The sequence below is a fragment of the Mesoplodon densirostris genome, chromosome 4 (genome assembly GCF_025265405.1).
Source record: "Mesoplodon densirostris isolate mMesDen1 chromosome 4, mMesDen1 primary haplotype, whole genome shotgun sequence".
Classification (NCBI taxonomy): domain Eukaryota; kingdom Metazoa; phylum Chordata; class Mammalia; order Artiodactyla; family Ziphiidae; genus Mesoplodon; species Mesoplodon densirostris.
In genome coordinates, this window is record NC_082664.1 from 148600979 (window position 1) to 148615241 (window position 14263).

A 14263-nucleotide genomic window follows, 5' to 3' on the forward strand; every position below is an offset into this window, starting at 1 on the left:
AGGAGTTGCCACCGAGATCGGACACCGGAGAGCAGGCATCTTCTGTCGCGTAAAGTAAGGCCGATCTCCGGCCACCCGGCGAGGTGGATGACAACAGCATCCTTGTAGGCAGGCTGGCTGGAGTGTCGGGCTTCAGGAGACGCGGAGGGGAACCGAAGTAGAGGTGAGGAGTCGGTGTATCTGTCGCCGTGTCAGCGCCACCGGCGACCTAGGTCTCACTACTAACTCATTGTCCTCCGCTTTCTGGACCTCGTCTGAAAAACGAGCTTGGTAGCTCACGGAGCTGTCGTGGGGATAGATGTGGAAGGGAGAAATCCACACTCAGAATGCAGTTGAAGAAAAAAACTCAGTAGGTGAAATTTCCCATGGGCGCTATCCTGTGTTGCGTAAGGTATGCAACGTGAAGGTCTATACAAACCCAGACTTTCATAATCGATGATTCCTGCTTGAGGCAGCAGCGCCTGTTGCTTTAATTTGAAAAAGTACACTCACAGTTGGTAATTTTTAAGCTTCCTGAATCGGCCAAGCAGAGTCACTTGGTATTAGAGGTGGAACATAACCGTCTAGGTCATACCCCTCCTTTCATCTTTTTTTAAAATTTATTTTTTTGTTTTTGGCTGCATTAGGTCCTTCCTGCTGTGCACGGGCTCTCTCTAGTTGCGCGAGCGGGGGCCACTCCTCCCTGCGGTGCGTGGGCTACTCAGTGCGGCGGCCTCTCTTGCTGCGGAGCATCGGCTCCAGGCCCGCGGGCGTAAGTAGTTGTGGCTCACAGGATCCGGAGAGCAGGCTCAGTAGCTGTGGCTCACGGGTCCACCTGCCCCGCGGCATGTGGGGTCTTTCCGGACCAGGGCTCGAACCCGCGTCCACCGCACCGACAGGCTGATTCCCAACCACTGCACCACCAGGGAAGTCCCCCCTCCTTTCATCTTAAATTGAAGCTCAGTCTTTGAGAGGAGACAGGCTGAAAGTAACACAGGTTGTTAGTGATAGAGATGGGACTAGAAGTGAGATTTCTTCATTTCCAACCCATAATTCTTTCCTCCACACCATACCATCTCTTTGGATTGCTGAACAAGTCTTTTTGGGGGGAAGTGAGCAGGAGTGAAGAGGGTGGTGGTGTACATTTAGGTGCAGTATGAATCCATCAAAGGCAAAGTCACTATGTGTCAGGAGTTAGAACTGTCATTTATTTACATTTTAGATACTCTATAGATGTAGATGCATCTATCATTTCCTATTCAGGAACGTATGTGTAGTAACAAAACGTGAAGATGAAACTTTGTGTACCTCTTACATACCTTTACACAGAAAGGCCTGGTGTTCATAGGTATATGCTCACCTTGGAAGACGTATCACTAACTATTTATTATTTGAGTTCTCACTATGAATATTTACTGTAACAATCTGTGGAAATGTTTACTCAAAACACTGTCTGAATCAGAAACTAGCTATAAAGAACCCCTAAGTTGCCCGCAAGTCCAGGGCAGATGCTGTAGAGGGCATTGCAGTCACACCTCAGCTGTCTGCGTAAGTAATACTGCACTTAGTGCTCATGCGGTTTAAAACTATTGTGCATTATCTATCTCATCTTTCCCATATTATTAGGTGGAAATGTCTTGTAGGAACGTGGGCAAGCCTAAGAGGTCTAGAAAACAACCTGAACATTAGCAAATATTGAAAACTGTTAGCATCACACAGGGGAAGTCTTTCCACTGAGGAACTCATTCAACTAGATGTTCATTGTGAGGGACCCACTGTTACTCTATATAAATTATTTTCAAACTTTTTGCTCTCAGGACTCCCTTAAAAATTATTGAGGATTCCAAAGAGCTCTCATTTATGTGTGTTATATATATCAATATTTATGGTATTAGAAATTAAAACTGAGAGGTGTCTTTAAACACAAGAACATACAAGCACACATTCTGTTGTTAAAGTGAAAGGATCTCAGGGGCCCTCACAGGGACCAGACTTTTAAGAATAACTGCTCTGTACAAATGTTTCAAAAAATTTTTAGATGATGTAGATAGATAATTGCTGTAGCAAGTGATTGTGACATGAACAGAAGTATCACCTTAAAAATGGAATAACAGGGCTTCCCTGGTGGCGCAGTGGTTGAGAATCTGCCTGCTAATGCAGGGGACACGGGTTTGAACCCTGGTCTGGGAAGATCCCACATGCCGCGGAGCAACTAGGCCCGTGAGCCACAACTACTGAGCCTGCACGTCTGGAGCCTGTGCTCTGCAACAAGAGAGGCCGCGATAGCGAGAGGCCCGCACACCGTGATGAAGAGTGGCCCCCGCTTGCCACAACTAGAGAAAGCCCTCGCACAGAAACAAAGACCCAACACAGCAAAAATAAATAAATTTTTTAAAAAATGGAATAACAGGGACAGTCTTATATTTCTATAATTTCTACTGGAATTATACTGAATTCATAGTTATCACATAAGTAGGTAATTGGTGTTTAACACGCCTTCTCTTTTGCAGAAATCTTTGACAGTTATATGTGGTTATTTTGGGGAAATTGGCTTGAAGTTCTTTGAAGAGCTGGGAACATATTTTTCTGCTTTAAAGTAGTGAAACATAGGATCCCACTCTCTGAAAATTCTAGCCAGCCATCAACTTTTTAGGAAAGGATGAGATTTCAGTAATGAGGAGTGCCTCCTTCTGATTTTTCACCCTGAGGGTATTACATAAATTTGGCCAAGGTTGTCTCGGGGAGTGGAGCTGTTGTTTGGCATTGAGCTACTGTAATTGTTACTTTGTATCACTTGTAAGGACATCTTTCCCATAAAATGGTTTTTTAAAGACACTTGAAGGAATTTCCTGGCTGTCCAGTGGTTAGGGCTCCATGCTTCCACTGCAGGGGGCACGGGTTTGATCCCTGGTTGAGGAACTAAGATCTCACAGGCCGTGCTGCATAGCCAAAAAAAGTATTAAAAAAAAAAAAAAGGACACAACATTTGAGAAGGAATCGCCTGTGATCTTTGTAAGTCCCTAAATTTTTCATTACCTCAACGGCATATAACTTCCTCGATCAAAGTCTTAGATTCTAAGACCAGCAGAGAGCCAGAGTCCTGTTGTGCTGTGATATCAGAACATCTGTCAAGCTCGGGGCCAAGGGGGTAACTTCCACTCACCAGCCTCCAGAGGATATGAACCAAATTTATGTTTCAGAGCATTTTAAGTAAACATATTGTAGACCTTTGGGCTCTCTTAATTAAGAGTAGTCAAAACTATAATATTAAATGTGTCAAAGACCTCTTGCAGTGATGGGGAGGAGCTTTCTAGGCCACACACATCTTCCCCACCCCCTAGATTCTTCTAAGCCCCTCCCACTCTGCCCATATTACAAGTCACCATGGCGCACTGCTAACTAATGGGATTATGTATTAGATCCCTCAGGTGTATTGGAACAGAAGAAAGGTTGAGAAGTACTCCCCCTGCTCCTACCAGTACACACAGATTTGAAAGCTACTTTCTAATAAAGAGGCTTTTCTTTTAATTTGGAAGACAATTTTTTTTTTTTTTTTTTTTTGCGGTATGCGGGCCTCTCACTGCTGTGCCCCCCCCCCCCCCCCGTTGCGGAGCGCAGGCTCCGGACGCGCAGGCCCAGCGGCCATGGCTCACGGGCCCAGCCGCTCCGCGGCATATGGGATCCTCCCAGACCGGGGCACGAACCCGTATCCCCTGCATCGGCAGGCGGACTCTCAACCACTGCGCCACCAGGGAGGCCCTGGAAGACAATTTGATGTCTCCTTTTCTTTTCAGATATGTGAGCTCTTTGAAAGCAGAACACTGTCGTTTCCATGTTTTGATCATTCAGAGATTATGAAGGCACAGTTCCTGCCTTTGATTTGCTTACAGTCAAGCGGAGTAGACACAGGTCATGGTGGCAGTATAGCCAGCCACTTAAGTATTCTGAAGGAGGTGAGTATGTGGAACCTAGCCTGGGAGAGGGAGGAATTAGGCAATGCTTCTAAGAAGTAACTTTTATACAGGCATTACTTGGGTGGGCAAGGAGCCAGGGGTGGGGGGTGGCGTCCAATGCAGGTTCCCAGGAATCTGTGGCTGGTTTATAAATTATAAATTGTACAAAAGACACTATCAAGTGTCTTTTCCAGAGCTCTATCCTTATTTTTGGATCATGCTTCTCTTGTTTTCCTTCTCTCTCACTGCCTCCTCCCCCTTAATTGGATAGGTATTTGGGATATGAAGGGAAGTCAGAGGGTAAAAACTTTCTGTATGGCCGAATAATAGGATGGCTTTACCAAGAAGTGATGTGTGTACTCAGTAAATCCATTTGTAAAAAGTAAGTTCCTGCTTTGTTTAGGTGCGTAGCTGGGAAATCTCAATTTTGTTGGTTGGATTTTTTCCCAATGAATGGATTATATTCTTGTCTCCAGTCCAGTCTATTTGAATATAAGGACATGTCATAAGCTGCTTTCAAAGAAGAGACCCACATTTAGGCTTAGGAATGAGCACAGGGGAGACAGCAAGGTTAGAATCCAAGTTCATTCTATAAAAACATTTTTATCGGTTATATCTGAATGACTGCATGTTGTTTTAATCAGCTGCAAACTGTTTAGTTGAATTTGCATAACTCAAATAAATGATAGTTTAATTCTACCAGGATTTGAGTGAGGTGGAAATAGAGCAGAAAAACCTGAATCTATCAAAGTGTGGGAAAAATGAAGAAAAAACAATTAATTAGTCAGGCTTATCTTTTTTCTGGGATTGAGGAATAGCAGAAAACAAGCCCTGAAGTAGAAAGACATGAACTAGCCCCTGTTCAGTAGCATTTCTAAAATATTTGGGACATTTTACTAACTTGGGGCATAGCTGTGCCCAACTCGTGGTTACGCTCCTTCCGGGAGACTTCCTAACTGACAGAAAAGATGCTGACTGGGTGCAATGTTTCCAAATCACAAACTGTTATCTTTTTTTTTTTTTTTTTGGCTGCGTTGGGTCTTCGCTGCATGCAGGCTTTCTCCAGCTGTGGCAAGCGGGGGCTACTCTTTGTTGCGGTGCACGGGCTTCTCATTGTAGTGGCTTCTCTTGTTGCGGAGCACGGACTCTAGGCCCGCAGTCTTAGTAGTTGTGGCTCACAGACTCTAGAGCGCAGGCTCAGTAGTTGTGGCGCACGGGCTTAGTTGCTCCGTGGCATGTGGGATTTTCCCAGACCAGGGCTCGAACCCGTGTCCTTTCATTGGCAGATGGATTCTCAACCACTGTGCCACCAGGGAAGCCCACAAACTGTTATCTTGCATTTAGATTCATTAAGCGTTGGTTGCCATGAAGCAAGCATATGTAAGAGTTCAAATCTCTTAAAGCTTGAAGTTATAAAAGTAATAGATTACCATTCCCTCAATATCTTGACATGCTAGAGGACAGTGTTTTAAAAGGTGGACTTGTCATGTTCTTCTGGAGACTAAGAAAATGGAGTCCTTGAAGTCATGCTGACTCTGCTTTTAGCCTCCTAAATGAAAAGGTAGATAGAACAGGTCTTGTTTGCAAACTGAATTCAAGACCTACTTATCTACCAACAGCAATTATACACTTTCCATTGTCTTACTATAGAAAATAGGAGTAGTGAATTTATAGATGAGTCGGGGTGAAGAAAGACATAGTGAACCCATGAGAATCTTGCTCTAATTGATAGGAAGGTGACCAGAAGTTGGAGAAGTTGGTTAGGGAAGTGGAGGAGAGGACCTTTCCTGTAGTACAGTCTTCATAGGGTCCAGGAAGTTTTTTTTTTTTTTTTTTTTTTTAATTAATTAATTTTTGGCTGCATTGGGTCTTCATTGCTGCGTGCAGGCCTTCTCTAGTTGCGGCGAGCGGGGGCTACTCTTTGTTGTGGTGCATGGGCTTCTCATTGCGGTGGGTTCTCTTGTTGAGGAGCACGGGCTCTAGGTGCACGAGCTTCAGTAATTGTGTCACGTGGGCTCAGTTGCGCACAGGCTCAGTTGCTCCGCGGCACGTGGGATCTTCCCAGACCAGGGCTCGAACCCGTGTCCCCTGCATTGGCAGGCGGATTCTTAACCACTGTGCCACCAGGGAAGCCCCAGGAAGTCTTCTGATAGCTAAACCTTGGATAGAGACCAACCTAGTCTCATTTACAGAATGCCACATCATGGTGAATTGTGCTGGGGGCAGCTGCCACTGTGTGAGCCACGTAAGATTTTAACACATTTTGGAGGATGAGAAGAGCAAATTGATGACCAAGCACATGCTTCAGAAATTACTTTATTGCATGTGTACAAGTGATTGCATATTGTTTGAATCAGCAGGAAGTCAATTATTAAACATACACTTTTCCAAATAAAAGGCAGTTTAATTTTACCAGAAACCAGTGTCATTTTGTATCCCAAGTCTCTAACCAGCTTTACAATCTCATCTAATAAAGGTGCCTTAAATTCTGAGTATTTTGAATTATTAAACCCGTGTTAGTTTACACCAGGATTCTGTGGTGGTTTTACATGTTCTCTTTCCCCTTTGTTAAGGTGGGGAAGCCAAAGATTATGTTAATAACGTGCTCAAGAGTTATAAAGTGATATAGGTAAAGCTAAGAAAAGAACAGATTTTGGTATCTTTTGCCCAGTATGAGGGATTGTGGCTACAATGGTCTGATTTTTTTTTTTTAATCTTTTTCTGTTTTGTTTTTTAACAGATTCATCAGCAGGTTGCAGGTGAACATGGCCTTGAGGTAAATCCTGCTCCTTATTGAAATTTAGTTCCAGCAGATTGTTCTTGGCATTTTAAGGAACTAGAATATTTTACAAAAAACAAAAGTTTTGTTTTGGTTTTTTTCTAGACTTTTTTTTTCTTGTGGAAGATGAGAAACACGTTTAAAGAAAGGTTCTTTATGCTGAATAATTGTGATGCTTGAAGTTGGTCATCTGCCTTATTTAGATTAAGTGGATTTTAAAAATCAAAGCTATTTCTACACCATTTTTTTCTTGATCAAATAAAATTTTATTAGAACCTTTTAGGTGCCTAGTTTTTATCCATGTTATATTACATGTGAAATAAAGCCTATTCGAATCCTGAATTCAAACTTACTTTATCTGTGATGTCCTACTTCCTACTCAGTAGTTTCTTTTTTAGTAGCTGATAACATTTTTGATAATATACACATATATATTTTGTTTGTAACTTGAACCATCTCTGTGCTTGCTTTGGTTGTATCTTCCTTATATAAGGGTAGTGATCCAGGTTGGCAAGGCAGAGGTGTGTGTGTGTGTGTGTGTGTGTAACGAGCTTTAAGATTTTCAAGTTGAGTTGTGAATTCAAGAATCTGAACTTCTGCTTATACCAATAGGCAGAGTTTTGAGATAGGAGACAAGAGGTGCTCCTTTGTGTCAGACTTTGAGTGTACTGGGAAACATGAAAGTGAAAATCTTTAAAGTGAAAGATTTTTCAGTTAACATAAAACTTTAAATGATGAGATCAGGGGCATGTATGTTTAGAGAAGCATCCACAGGGCACGATACTAAATTGTCCCTGAGAATTGCTTCACAGGTGGAGTCATTTACTCTGCATCTTGACTGGTAAGCATGAAAATGCTGTGTGCGCAGAGCTTTAAGTGGCAACTGGAAACTTGAACTGGAGAACCAGAAATGCAGCCAAGAGAGCTGGGCATCGAGGTCACAAAGGTGGCATGAGAACAGTGAGGCAGGATGCCCAAAGGTGCTGGCTGGAGACCACCTCTCCTACCAGGGCTCAGCTTTGCACTTGGTGGACTGATATTTTCTCTTAAAAGATTGTTGTGCATTTGCTATATGTCATACACTGTTATGCATTCTCATGTTTGTCATTAAATCTCCCATCCTATAAGACAAGTATTATTTTTCTCTTCGTTTAAAGAGAAACAGAAGCTCAGGGAGATAATGTGACTTTTCAGTGGTCGTCAGGCAGAGTCGCTACAAAATAGCAATCAAACTCAGGTCTTCTGATTTCAAATCTGGTTCTCTTTACATTATAGGACAGTTCCTAGAATCAGTTGCAACTAATGTTGTCTATTTGTTACCAGACCTTAGCCCCCCTTACCCCAAACGTGCACATAGTGAAAGCAACACGTTTATTATTATTTATGTGTAGGCTGCTGTGTGACACCAGGAAGCACATAGTAGTAGGTAATGTTGCATTTTTACCAGTCTTGCCATCTAGCCACAGCTGCCCCTCTCTTCCTTCATACTGCCTCCCCTCAGGTTTGTCCCTCTCCTGCCATAGGTTTTCTGCTCTAGTTTGAACAAGTCCTGCCAGCCCTCACATGGAGAGCAGTGAGAGCCCGAAGAGCAGTGGCTGGATGAAACAAGTATTTGGTGTGCACGTGTTAGCCCTTGGGGATTGAGTGATGAACAAGACAGATACTGTCCTGCCTTCATGGAATTAGGTGTTACAAAGATCATTTCAAAATTAAAGAGGGTAAGTACCATGAAGGAGAGGAGCAGGTTTTTAGAAACAGTGTTCGGTGGGAGAAACCTCACCGGAGTGCCACTGACTACTGGGAAAACAGGAGAGGAGAAGGCTGCTGAGCATGGCACGTGGCTACCCTGGTTCTCTTTGTGGGTGGCCTCCTGCCTTCTTAACGCCTGTTCTTGGCTGACTAATGAAATGTCACAAGTGCTGGGGCGCCTGGAGCCACTAACACTTATGTATCTCTTCCCTCCTTCTCCCCCAAGCTCTGTAGGCCTTGGGGACTCAGATACTTTGCATATACACAGATAGACCAATACAGTTTGACAACCTGAAAGACCTTTGAGTTCATTTAGTCTGAGCCTTCATTTTACAGCCAGAACTGACTAACCTAGCATCACACAGGTGGCAGCACACAGGATCCAAGTCAGGTGAAATGAATGCCAGCACACCAGTCTGGCAGATAACAACATGAACCATAAATGATGAGCTGGGCGCATGGTGCTTGAATGCCAAGTTCAGGCAGCTGAGGCGTGAGTGGCTGGGAGAAGGGTAGGTACAGAAGAGAGACAGGAAGCTGGGCATCAGAATGGTCTAATAGAAAGTGACGTGCTTTGGCATTGAAATGCCATTGTGTATCTTTAGACATCCAGGCTTTTCCAAAGAAAAACAGGGATGCACAAATTGGTGAAGCTGACAACTGAACGTGTACAGATGCTGAGAAATGTCCATGTTGAAAAATGACAATTTTGAATTTTCATAGTCTAATAGAACGCCAATCTTCCTTGGGGAAACCGTTATCCTTATATCTGGAGTCATCTTGTTGTGTAGAAATTCATACTTATGCCTAAAGATTAAACGTTGATACAACAAAGCTTCAGAAATTCTGTAGATGGGCTATTTACAGAACATTTTCAATTTTCAAATACTCCTATGATTATATCATTTTCTTTTATTAAATGACTATCAAAGTAACAGGCCATTTCTCAAACTATATATCTTTTCTAAAACGTGTCCTAAGAAACTTATATTTCAAAACTCTGTTTTTGAGTAGCCACTTAACCACAGAAACTTAACATACAGTATCATAAACTCATATTGCATCAAAATTTGTACAGAAATACGTTTAAAAATGTGGATTTCAAGGTTCAGATGTGTAAATCCCTTGTAATAAAGACATTAGAAACAGGAAACCTCATGATCTTTCATGTAATAAGTGGGGCCTTTTGGTATAATCTGTGCACAAGTACTCTGAGGCATCCCTTTCCTAAACTTTCAAACTAAGCGGGGCACCTGGGGGCCTGTCACCACTCAGTATTGTATAGCACCAGCACCCTCTCATGAAGGGAGTGTACTTCTCCTTTGTGCTTTGAAAATGGCTGAAACCAAAGGCAGCCACAGGAATTTCCTAACTCTGCCCCTTATGGATGTTTGAAGTTCTGTGTGCCAGCATGCTGGTCCACATGGCTGGGATGAACGCTTAGAATATAATCCAGATGTGTCAGAACAAACCAGCCTCTTTCCATCCCAGTTCACCTTGTTTTTTTCTTAACTGAGCAGCCAACAGAAACTGAATGAGCCCTTCCCTCTGCTTTCCCTCTCACCACCAATAGAGTCTAAGACTATGAACCAAAAAATATGAGTCCTCCACTGTTAAGAGACACATACACATACCACCACCCACCCCCCTTCCCCGGACATCTTTCCAAGGTGGGACTACAAACTTCTGCTCTAGCACTGGGCTTTTTGCCCTTCCTTTTTCACTGTGTCTTGTGTTCCCACCCTTCTGTCTTTTAACCTCACCTCTCCCACTCCACACAGACTCCTCCTCGTCCTTTATGCGCCTTCAGTTCTCTGCCCCTTGTTCTTAACCGACTAGGAGAGGAGACTGGTTTTTTTAGTCTTACTTCAGGCAGAATATCCAAAAACAGTATGTGGCTCAGTGAACGGGATTTCTTTCATTCCTCAAGCTGGGTCTGAGGTTTAGCAGAGCTGATTTTAGTCTTAATATCTTACATGAGAAAAGTTGCTCTTCTCACCTTTGCTTAGGCATGACAACATTTAACTAACCATGATGGAGGCTCCTGGGCACAAAACATTGGATGAAACATTAATAGGATTCAGCAAGTCGAGGATCAGAGGCCCCATAGTACCCACGGTACTGGGAAACTGGTGTGGTAAAAATTTTTGCAATTTTTGAGATGGAGAGTGGTTGCACCCATGGCCTTCTAAGTCTGAAATGTCTGAAAATGGCCTGGGCCTCATGGATTTTCCCAGCTTTATGGAACTACTCCAGTAGAGGACAGGATGCAGAGCGACAAAAGCAAACCGGAATTAACCATAACCATTAAGCCTCTGCCCACATCTACTAAAAAAGATGGAATTGGGGCTTCAAATCAAACTATTCATTTAGTAACAATGAAGTTGAACATAAATGCAAAACCAGTCACTTAGTGGTGAAGAATGCTGTCTTTGGAGCCAGACTGCCTGGGTTTGAATCCAAGCTCTGAATCCATGTTGGGTGGATTATTGAACTGCTGTGGGGCATAACTTTCTTATATTTAAAATGGGATAATACAGTTGTGGGAAGTAAACGAGATAGTATGTGTAAGAGTGTAGAACAGTGCTTAGCGTAGAATAAGTACTCCATGAATTTTAGCTATTTTATTGGAAGTACCCAGAGCTGCTTTCTCTTTCCATCTGGACTTGAAGGAAGGGGGCTGGAAATGAGTCCTGAAATATCTTAGCATATTTTAGAAAACATAACGTGGGCCTTAGTTACTACTAGTGGAAACCTCTCACTCTGTTCTTATCAAAGCACCTTTTAATCTTGGGTATCCAGATTTCACCTTACCTTGATGATGCAAATGTGTGCCTCATGCACCAGGAGAGGCAGTTTGCTCCCAGGTCTTCCTGTTTAGGGACATCTTCAAAGGCCACACCCACCGTGTAATCCAAACACTCGTCCACCTCCACCTCCCAGTAATGGCGCCCTCGGACTGGAATTAGGTTTCCCATGACAGCAACACACCTGGTTTTAGAAAGTAGAAGCATCTGTGATTTGGGGTGACCCAAGCCCAGCTGTGCAGGTGAGTGACACCAACTGCTGGGGTCAGTCAGTAGGTGGTCTAGAAGTGTGGAGGCAGGTGTTTGAACACCCACTTGTAAAGCAGCACAGCCCTAACTCTCAAAGCTCACTTGACTGATGCTAAAAATTAGAAGAGGATTATTACACTGCTGGTCATAGGTGAGGAGGAAACAAGCCAATAGAAAAGGCTCTGTTTGCTTTTTCAGTGATTGGGCTTTTATAGTAACAAAAAGGTTTAGTTCACTTGTTCATGAAGAAAGAAAGGGGTTGAGGACTTCCCTGGTGGTCCAGAGGTTAAGACTCCGCGCTTCTACTGCAGGGGGTGTGGGTTCGATCCCTGATTGGAGAACTAACATTCCACATGCCACAAGGCATGGCCAAAAAAAAAAAAAAAGGGACTGAAACCTAACAGAACACAGCACAGTCAATGGAACCATATGCTTGAGGTTCATGAGCTGGCCAGCACTTGCTTCTGGTCTCCTTGTTCCCCATCTGCCTCTCCCCCTTCCTCCCCAGTTCACACTTCTTTTTTTTTTTTTTTTTTTTTTTTGCGGTACGCGGGCCTCTCACTGTTGTGGCCTCTCCCATTGCGGAGCACAGGCTCCAGACGCGCAGGCTCAGCGGCCATGGCTCACGGGCCCAGCCGCTTCGCGGCATGTGGGATCTTCCTGGACCAGGCCACAAACCCGTGTCCCCTGCATCGGCAGGCGGACTCTCAACCACTGCGCCACCAGGGAAGCCCCACACTTCTTTTCGAAATATAAATCTGATCATATCTTTCTACCAATAATTTCTACCACCTAAAGGGTAAAATCTAATTTTTTTTTTTGCACTGGACCATATCCATGTTTCTTGCCTCATCTTTGACCTCTTCCCATTAGGGACCCCATATTGCAGACACACTAAACTGCTTGTAGTTCTCCACACATGATCTTTCTGGCTTCCATTGTTGGTACAGGTACAAGGCACTTTTCGCCTTGCTGTCCTGGAGAACTCCTCTTTATACTTAAAGAACTTGTGCCTCCCAGAAGCCCTTCTTGGGGCTCCTACAATGCCTTGTCCATGCTTCTTTTTTTATATATATATAAATTTATTTATTTTATTTATTTTGGGCTGTGTCGGATCTTCATTGCTGTGTGCGGGCTTTCTCTAGTTGCAGCAAGCGGGGGCTACTCTTTGCGGTGCATGGGCTACTCATTGTGGTGGCTTCTCTTGTGGAGCACGGGCTCTAGGCACATGGGCTTCAGTAGTTGTGGCACATGGGCTCAGTAGTTGTAGCTCCTGGGCTCTAGAGCGCAGGCTCAGTAGTTGTGGCACACGGGCTTCATTGCTCTGCGGCATGTGGGATCTTCCCTGTCTAGGGCTCGAACTCGTGTCCCCTGCATTGGCAGGCAGATTCTTAACCACTGCGCCACCAGGGAAGCCCTATCTTATCTTTTATATGTGTGTTTTTACATATGTGTCTCCCCCACTTGCCTGAGTCTCAGATGGGCAGGGACTATATCTTTGTGTGTTTTTTTTTTTGTTTTTTTGTTTTTATTTATTTTTGGCTGCATTGGGTCTTCGTTGCTGTGTGCGGGCTTTCTCTACTTGCGGCGAGCAGGGGCTGCTTTTCCTTGTGGTATGCGGGCCCTAGGCATGCGGGCTTCAGTAATTGTGGCACGTGGGCTTAGTAGTTGTGGCTTGCAGGCTCTAGAGCACAGGCTTAGTAGTTGTGGTGCATGGGCTTAGTTGCTCCGTGGCATGTGGGATCTTCCCGGACCAGGGCTCGAACCCGTGTCCCCTGCATTAGCAGGCGGATTCCTAAACACTGCGCCAGTAGGGAAACCAAGGGACTATCTTTGTCTCTTTACCCCCAGCACACAGCACATTGTTTCATGGGTCAACAGATGTACTGGTAACAGGATATTAAAATGGGACTCTAACTCAGCTTGGCTGGAACCACAAGAGCCAAGACCAGAACAGTAGGTGGTAAGTATTCCCATATTACAATATGAGATGCTGGACCACCTACACAGGACTTGCAAAAGACATGACCAAAAACTGGTTTTGCAACTTTTAGTGCAATACCAAAGGGTTGAAGCTGAAGATGCTTGAGGCTGTGTCTACCCAGAGAGCTGTCTTATAAACCACACAGAGTGAAGTAGCAGTGGCCTGGTCAAAGGTGTGCATTTTCAGAGGCCCACATATGAAGGAGACCCACCATAGAAATGCTGTAGATTAGAGGCTGCCCAACTCATGAATTATTGAAAAAAAGCCAATAAGATCTTTAAGATTTGATCGGTTGCATTCTGTTTTTTTAACGCAGGTAAGGACGTTATTGCTTCTTAATCCTCTCTGTGCCCCCCAACCCTGGGTTGAGTGGGCAGAGGCAGGAAAGGACAGAGTTGTGTTCCACTGTACTCTGTGCTGTTCTGTCACACGCTAACACTTACATATAGTAGGTATGTAACACACATGCAGTAAGAAGGCCAGCAGGGAGCGAGTGTCAGAGGAAGTGTCGGCTGCAGGACAGTCCAGGACCCAGGCAGGGAGGCTGGAGCAGTTTTCCATCGGTGGCCCCTCTGGCACCCCCCTAAGAGAGTCCTTTTCTTCCTTATAAGATCCTCCTGACTCTAAGACCAACCCACCGAGAATTCTTTTCATCCTGATTACCAGGAAGCTAAGAGCTGTGTTTAATGTTTAATCTTGGAAACAGAAATTAGCCCTTGAAGTTAAGCTGTGTTCTTTTTTTTTTTTCATCTATCGCTGTGAT

The 14263-nt window shown here is 44.1% G+C and overlaps 1 protein-coding gene, 1 long non-coding RNA gene and 1 other non-coding gene across 6 annotated transcripts in view; 2 read left to right on the forward strand and 1 right to left on the reverse strand.

The window, feature by feature from the left end:
• LOC132487607 (uncharacterized) overlaps positions 1 to 14263 on the forward strand; it is a 25874-nt gene continuing 11611 nt past the window's right edge. For 3 of the 4 annotated variants that reach the window (XR_009531658.1, XR_009531659.1, XR_009531660.1), the window contains exons 1-4: positions 1 to 163; positions 3774 to 3932; positions 6673 to 6708; positions 8235 to 8429. This is a non-coding gene — a long non-coding RNA (uncharacterized LOC132487607). Of the gene's footprint in view, positions 164 to 3773; positions 3933 to 6672; positions 6709 to 6816; positions 7011 to 8234; positions 8430 to 14263 lie in introns of those variants that run through there. The other variant, XR_009531657.1, reaches the window with a different exon arrangement.
• Positions 5427 to 5553, forward strand: LOC132489674 (small Cajal body-specific RNA 15). The gene has a single exon (XR_009532065.1). It is a non-coding gene; the product is annotated as a small Cajal body-specific RNA 15 (non-coding RNA).
• The window catches only part of FSD2 (fibronectin type III and SPRY domain containing 2), a 23028-nt gene continuing 17779 nt past the window's right edge, over positions 9015 to 14263 (reverse strand). The window contains exons 11-12 of the mRNA XM_060095347.1: positions 11275 to 11451; positions 9015 to 9267 (exon numbers count right to left, since the gene is read on the reverse strand). Of these exons, the coding sequence (XP_059951330.1) occupies positions 9015 to 9267; positions 11275 to 11451 (430 nt within the window). The remainder of the gene's footprint in view (positions 9268 to 11274; positions 11452 to 14263) is intronic.